Below are 7,500 nucleotides of genomic sequence, written 5' to 3'. Positions count from 1 at the left end.
CCATAGTACTATCACAATACTTGTTTGTTAAGGCTGAAGTAGTGCAGTTGTGTAGTGCAGTTGTGCAGTGCATTTGTGTAGTGCAGTTGTGTAGTGCAGTTGTGTAGTGCAGTTGTGCAGTGCAGTTGTGTAGTGCAGTTGTGCAGTGCAGTTGTGTAGTGCAGTTGTGCAGTGCAGTTGTGCAGTGCAGTTGTGTAGTGCAGTTGTGCAGTGCAGTTGTGTAGTGCAGGTGTGCAGTGCAGTTGTGCAGTGCAGTTGTGCAGTGCAGTTGTGTAGTGCAGTTGTGCAGTGCAGTTGTGCAGTGCAGTTGTGTAGTGCAGTTGTGCAGTGCAGTTGTGTAGTGCAGTTGTGCAGTGCAGTTGTGTAGTGCAGTTGTGTAGTGCAGTTGTGCAGTGCAGTTGTGTAGTGCAGTTGTGTAGTGCAGTTGTGCAGTGCAGTTGTGTAGTGCAGTTGTGCAGTGCAGTTGTGTAGTGCAGTTGTTTTTTTTGTTTTTTTTTATTAAACCTAAATTTAACCAGGAAGAGACTCGTTGAGATTAAAAATCTCTTTTACAAGAGTGTCCTGGCCAAGACAAGCAGCAGTACTATACCACATATACAGTACATACAAACATAAAAACTGCAAACATACTAGATACATAAAACAACTGACACAGCAAATCTTTCAAAATCAGCCACAATCCTAAAAACACATTAGGTAAAACATCTGCAGCCAGATGTGGCTGCCTCCATGTCAATCAACAACCTCTTAAAAGCAGCCAATGAGACAAGCTCAGTAAGTTTCATGGATTTCTGCAAATTGTTCCAAGCAGAGGGAGCCGCAAACTTAAAAGCCTTTTTTCCTAGCTCAGTTCTGACCTTTGGGACAGATAGCAGGAAAAGATCCTGGGAATGAAGATTATAAGTCCCGGTACTGTTTATACTGATATAGGTCAGAAGTTATGATGGGAGGAGACCTAAAATAGCCTTGTAGATGAAGATAAGCCAATGTTGAAGTCTCCGTGTTGATAGTGAGGGCCATCCAACACGTTCATACAATTCACAATGGTGAGTGAGGGCTTTCATACCAGTGATGAACCTCAGAGATCCATGGTATACAGTGTCCACTGCATATAAACTTTGAGATGATGCATGCATATATAAAACATCGCCATAGTCAAGTACAGACATAAACGTGGCATGGACATAAACAACATAGTTGTGCAGTGCAGTTGTGCAGTGCTGTTGTGCAGTGCAGTTGTGCAGTGCAGTTGTGCAGTACTGTTGTGCAGTGCAGTTGTGCAGTGCTGTTGTGCAGTGCAGTTGTGCAGTGCAGTTGTGCAGTGCAGTTGTGCAGTGCAGTTGTGCAGTGCTGTTGTGCAGTGCAGTTGTGCAGTGCTGTTGTGCAGTGCAGTTGTGCAGTGCAGTTGTGCAGTGCTGTTGTGCAGTGCAGTTGTGCAGTGCAGTTGTGCAGTGCAGTTGTGCAGTGCAGTTGTGCAGTGCAGTTGTGCAGTGCAGTTGTGTAGTGCAGTTGTGCAGTGCAGTTTCATGAGTGGTGAATGTCAGCTCTAGTTGTGGAAAGACAACTTTATAGCTTGCATATGTCTGACGTTTCCATGGACTCTTCTGATGAATGTTCCAGAAAGCATTTCTCTTCCTCAATCCACAGATAATGATGTGTTTTTACAGCTGCATGAACTCCAGACGCACAGGAGGAGGAATTCACTCTCAAAATGTTCATTGTTTTGATTGAGATTCACTTTAGCTTCAATCTCAAATCTGAGAAGTTTGAGCGATTTTTGAAATGTATTCTTGATTCTGAGAAATCGTGTGACAGATTAAAGTTACACTGAGAGTTTTCCAACACTGCGACTCTGAACACATAAAAAGAGCTCCAATGAGATGATCAGTGTGTCTGTGCGCTGGTCAGTGGCAGTTCAAGCTTGTATGGCGCCCTGGGCGAACCCCTCCTTCAGCACCCCAAAATGTGTTAGTGGGGGTGACCGGTGCCGAGGGGGGGGGTCAGTTCCACCTCTGACAAGCGCCCGTGCCGCCCCTGGCAAGATGCCCATGTCACTCATGCCTAAATCCACCACTGCTGCTGGTTTCCTTCAGGTCCAGTGAGGGTGAAGACGTTATCAGGCAGATGGTGGAGGTGATGTTTGAGAAGATCCATGTAATGAAATCCAGGGCAGCAGAGACGCTGGACGAGGTGAGGGGGTAAAAACAGCCCCAAATGCAGCACACACCAACAGTATCATTCTGGGCACTAATTCCTAATGGTAAAATCCACAGAAACAGCATTTAAACCCATTTAATTCAGTAATGTGAATATTCCCATGTGAAACCGGATATTCAACAAGAAAAACATGTAGGGCGGGTCTTGATTCTCCCCATGTGGAATTGATTTCCCTCTGTGACAGCTGGCCGACAGACTGTTGTAAGATAATAAAGTCGTTTCAGAGACGGAGAAAGTTAGGAAAGATAATGTAGACAAACATTTGTTTCTTTGGAATTTCGTCCACTGATGAATCATTCGCAGGAATGCAGATTAAGAAAGTAAATAATAAATGATCATGTTTCACGGCGATTGGCTGATTTGTGCACAGTTTCAGTTGGCGGATCCTCTCGCGGAGGTGAATGATCTTAAAGACAGACGGGCGGCGCTAGAGAGCAAAGTCTCTGAGTTACAACAGCAGCTGGAGGAAGCCATTAAAGTGAGTTGATCAGATGTAACTGTAATCAGGAATGAAATCACTGATGTTGATCTGATCATTCGTGCCGCTTGTGTTTCTACAGAACAGCGAGAGCTTGTGTGAGGAGAAAGAGAGGAGACGCGCCGAGCTGAAGAAACTCCAGGAGGCGCTAGAGAGCAGCGAACAGGAGCAGATTGACCTCCGACACAAACTCACGGACATGGAGAAAGATCTCCAGACATCACTGGACCAGTGAGAGGACCTCTCTTACAACATTCCCCTGACAGACAGCAGTAACATTAACGTTAGCTAACGCTAGCTACAAGCTAACATGATGGGACCCGGCAGAGAAACTGAGATTTGTAAAATGTACTCTTTGTTCATTTGGAGAGCCAAAGTGCATTTGGGTAATTTCCTGACCCTGCGTCCCACACCTACGAGAATATATGAATGTTCTCACCTTTGACCTTTGCGATGGCCAATCATAGGTTAGAATCTTTGGGTGACAGCAGGTGTGCCGAGTATAATTTTAAGCGTGGCTCTGAACATGTTTAGGGTTTATTAATCGCTGGAGGATTGTGCCTGTAAACACACTCCGTTTGAATCTGGATTCGCTGGTTTAAGCAGATCATTTAATGTGTAACGATGTGTGTAAATGTGATGTGACTCCTGTTTGGTGGTGCTTTAATGAAGACGTCTGTGTGTGTGTGTGTGTGTATCTGTGTGTATCTGTCTGTGTGTGTGTGTATCTGTGTGTGTGTATATGTGTGTGTTTGTGTGCATGTTTGTGTTTGTGTGTGTTTGTGTGTGTGTCTGTGTGTGTCTGTATATGTGTATATGTGTATGTGTGTGTGTGTGTGTGTGTGTATGTGTGTGTTTGTGTGCATGTTTGTGTTTGTGTGTGTTTGTGTGTGTGTCTGTGTGTGTCTGTATATGTGTATATGTGTATGTGTGTGTGTGTGTGTGTGTGTGTGTATGTGTGTGTTTGTGTGCATGTTTTTGTTTGTGTGTGTTTGTGTGTGTGTCTGTGTGTGTCTGTATATGTGTATATGTGTATGTGTGTGTGTGTGTGTGTATGTGTGTGTGTGTGTGTGTATATATGTGTGTGTTTGTGTGCATGTTTGTGTTTGTGTGTGTTTGTGTGTGTGTCTGTGCGTGTCTGTATATGTGTATGTGTGTGTGTGTGTGTGTGTGTGTTTGTGTGCATGTTTGTGTTTGTGTGTGTTTGTGTGTGTGTCTGTGTGTGTCTGTATATGTGTATATGTGTATGTGTGTGTGTGTGTGTGTATATGTGTGTGTTTGTGTGCATGTTTGTGTTTGTGTGTGTTTGTGTGTGTATCTGTGCGTGTCTGTATATGTGTATATGTGTTTGTGTGTGTGTCTGTGCGTGTCTGTATATGTGTATATGTGTATGTGTGTGTGTGTGTGTGTGTGTGTTTGTGTGCATGTTTGTGTTTGTGTGTGTTTGTGTGTGTATCTGTGCGTGTCTGTATATGTGTATATGTGTTTGTGTGTGTGTCTGTGCGTGTCTGTATATGTGTATATGTGTATGTGTGTGTGTGTGTGTGTGTGTATATGTGTGTGTTTGTGTGTGTTTGTGTGTGTATCTGTGCGTGTCTGTATATGTGTATATGTGTTTGTGTGTGTGTCTGTGCGTGTCTGTATATGTGTATATGTGTATGTGTGTGTGTGTGTGTGTGTGTGTGTGTAGACTCCTGCAGGCGAAGCGAGCGAGAGATCAGTGTCGTGTTGAGATGAGAGATCTCCAGCAGCAGCTGTCTGACATTCATGATGAATTAGACAACACAAAAAGCTCCGACAGCAGACAGACACACAGACTGATGCAGGTACTTCAACATTATATATTAGTATATCAACAAATGCTTCTATGGAAAATTCTGTCATCATTTACTCATCGTCATGTTGTTCCAAAGCCGTGTGACTTTCTTTAAATTTTTGCTTCTCCTTTCCAAACAATCAAATGAAATGTGGGCTGTCCACCTACAAAAAGGACAAAAAAGCACAGTTAATAAACTATAAAGGTTATAAAAGTACTGAATGTGACTCGTGTGATATCCTCCAAAGACAATAACTGATCTCTGTGAGGAAATGACGACGACAACCCTGTTAAATCAATAAATGTTATTTGTGTTTCATTTTAGTACTAGTTTGCATCCATTTCGATTTTAGCATTATCTTTGACATTAAGGGACATTTATTGATTTATTTACTGATCTAATGATTCATTTTATAATTTTATAGCGATAAAGATCTTTATATGATTTTTAACAATTTCCAGAGTTACTTAAATTACTTAAAAATAGTAGTCCACTACAAATAACTTAGTATTTCTCTAAAATTGTAATTAGATTACTTACCTAATTACTTCATTGAAAAAGTAATCACATTACTAATGACTTTACTTTTAAACTACTTTCTAAAACACTTTTCCACTCAACAAAAATTGTAATATAAAATGTATAATAATAATAAATATATTTGTAATGATTTCTTTCAAGTCATGTATTCTACATAAATAATATATTACAAATAACATAACCCTTTATTGTACTTAAAAGTAATTAAATGAATTGAAAGTCAGTAACAGTAATCTGATTACAATCATTTAAAATGTAATTCATTACACTGCTTGTCACAGTCCGGTCACCGTGTCAGGTTTAGTTTGTACCTGGCGGTACCGTGGCATTATCGGCCTGCCTCTGTGTTTCGTGTTACCCCTTTGTGTGGGCGCACGGGTCCGGTCTTTGGACCGCCATGCGTGCGTCACCGTTGTGTGCTCTCCGGTGATGTCATGGTTCTGTCAACCGGTCAGGTTGGGTTTGGTCTGACGAGGACCATGACATCATCATCCCCTGTCTGTCTTGTAATTTCGTATTTTGTGCGGGCGCACGGGTCTGGCAGTGGGCCCTCCAATGATGTCATGGTCCTGGCACCTTACCAGGTTGCATGTTCGCATTATGAGGACAGTGGCATCATCGTTCCACTCCCTTTTCAGGTGAGAGAACTTGCAGCACCTTTTTGTCCCAGTGTCTTTGCATCTTTCTGATTTCCCTGCGCCTCACCGGAAGGGCTGCTGATTGGAGGACCGACATGTGGGACAATGAACCCCCGTGTTGTGCCTCATTCCTGGATTTCGATGCAGAGCATTGTCCAGTGTTCGACCCAGTCACACCGAAGTGTGGTGATCCGATCACCGCCCAGGGGAAGAGTCAGACACCCGTTTCTCTGCCATTTCCATTGTCATGGAGGCTATTTACCTGTCATTGCCAATGCCAACTGCCACAAGGGCTGTTTCCCCACTACGGGGTGCACCCACAGTCAGTGAGGACCTTTCCCTGACACTGCCTTTGTCCACGGCCATGAGGGCCATTCCCCCGCAACTGCCTGCAACCATGGTCAGTGAGGCTGTCCATGGCCACAAAGTCTGTTTCCCTGCCGCTGCCAGCACCCAGAGCTACGAAGGCTGTTCCCCTGCTGCCGCTGCCAGCACCAAGAGCCACGAAGGCTGTTCCCCTGCTGCTGCTGCCAGCACCCAAGGCTGTTCCCCTGTCACTACCTGAGCTCACGGCCATGGAGACTGTTCCCCAGTTGCGGCTGCCAGTACTCACAGCCACGAAGTCCATTGCCATGCCGCTATCTGCGTTCACGTCGGAGCTGTCCACGGCTCCGCCCCCTGCACCACTCCACCCTGCACCCTGTCTGGTAGTGGACACCCAGTTCCCTGTCCTTGCCCTGAGGCCTCCTCCCCGGCCTCCAGACCCCTCCCCTTTGTTTCTTGTTATGTGTCTGTGATGTTTGCCTTTTTTCCTTTGTTTGATGTTCCCGTTTGGGAAGCCAGGAGGCGTCCCTTTGAGGGGGTGTTGTCACGGTGCGGTTACCTTGTCAGGTTTAGGTTCTACCTGATGGTACATTGGCAGTATCGGCCTGCCTTTGTGTGGCTGCAGTTAGTGCCAGAAGAGGAGCTACCTTCTGTGCTCGTTGGCTGCTGCCCTCGCCAGCTCGGTGCCCAGTTGTTAAGGAGGAGGATACTTTCCATATTGTACGACTATGTTCAATTATTTAGATTGCATCAAATGTTACATTGTTTATGTTTCCAATAGAGTGATTTTTAAACAATTACAAATTAGAATGAATCATTTAAAAGTCTTTATTATTTGTAACATCTCTGTCTGTGTCTCAGGATCTGCACGAGATGCGTGTGGAGTTTGAGGCGCTGCAGGACGTTCATGAGCAGCAGGATAACGTGTTACAGCGCAGAGAGAGAGAGATGAAGGCCCTGCGAGAGGCGCTCGAGGACGAGGTCTCCGCTCATGCAAGAGATGTTGAGAACCTGAAGGAGGAACACCAGCAGGAGATACATAAACTTCTCAAAGCCACAGAGGACGCCAAAGAGGCACGAAACACAAACATCAACACACAACACCTCGGGTTTAACAGTAACAGTAATGGAGGCGACTCCACAACATCTTCTGTTTTGCTCAGAAGTTCTTGAGAGGAAGTTTCAGTACGTCATATAGAAGACTAAAACGTCATATGAGGTGTCATTTCATACATGCGGTCACTGTCTCACCAGAGTGTGGCGGTTCTGGGTCAGAAGGTTCTGGAGGTGGCGTCAGAAAAAGCAGCGAGTCAGAAGAACATCTCAGAACTGATTCAGACTAAAGCAGAACTCCAGGAGAACATCAGCGCTCTAGAGGAGCACATCACCTCCCTCAATGATGTCCTACAGCAGAACCAGAACCACGAGAACCGACTCAAAGAACGAGTGGAGCAGCTGACGGTGAATAGATTATATGGTCAGACGT

General features: G+C 44.7%; 1 protein-coding gene across 4 annotated transcripts in view; it reads left to right on the top strand.

The window, feature by feature from the left end:
• LOC127638146 (cingulin-like protein 1) overlaps nt 1–7,500 on the top strand; it is a 19,358-nt gene that overhangs the window by 3,026 nt on the left and 8,832 nt on the right. For 3 of the 4 annotated variants that reach the window (XM_052119531.1, XM_052119527.1, XM_052119528.1), the window contains exons 4-9: nt 2,094–2,190; nt 2,588–2,695; nt 2,778–2,926; nt 4,386–4,521; nt 6,876–7,088; nt 7,269–7,475. In XM_052119531.1, coding sequence (XP_051975491.1) covers nt 2,094–2,190; nt 2,588–2,695; nt 2,778–2,926; nt 4,386–4,521; nt 6,876–7,088; nt 7,269–7,475 — 910 coding nt within the window. The remainder of the gene's footprint in view (nt 1–2,093; nt 2,191–2,587; nt 2,696–2,777; nt 2,927–4,385; nt 4,522–6,875; nt 7,089–7,268; nt 7,476–7,500) is intronic. The other variant, XM_052119529.1, reaches the window with a different exon arrangement.

This window comes from Xyrauchen texanus, chromosome 46 (genome assembly GCF_025860055.1).
Source record: "Xyrauchen texanus isolate HMW12.3.18 chromosome 46, RBS_HiC_50CHRs, whole genome shotgun sequence".
NCBI lineage: Eukaryota > Metazoa > Chordata > Actinopteri > Cypriniformes > Catostomidae > Xyrauchen > Xyrauchen texanus.
The sequence above is the reverse complement of the archived record's forward strand: the minus strand, read 5'-3'. Positions and strand labels throughout refer to the sequence as shown.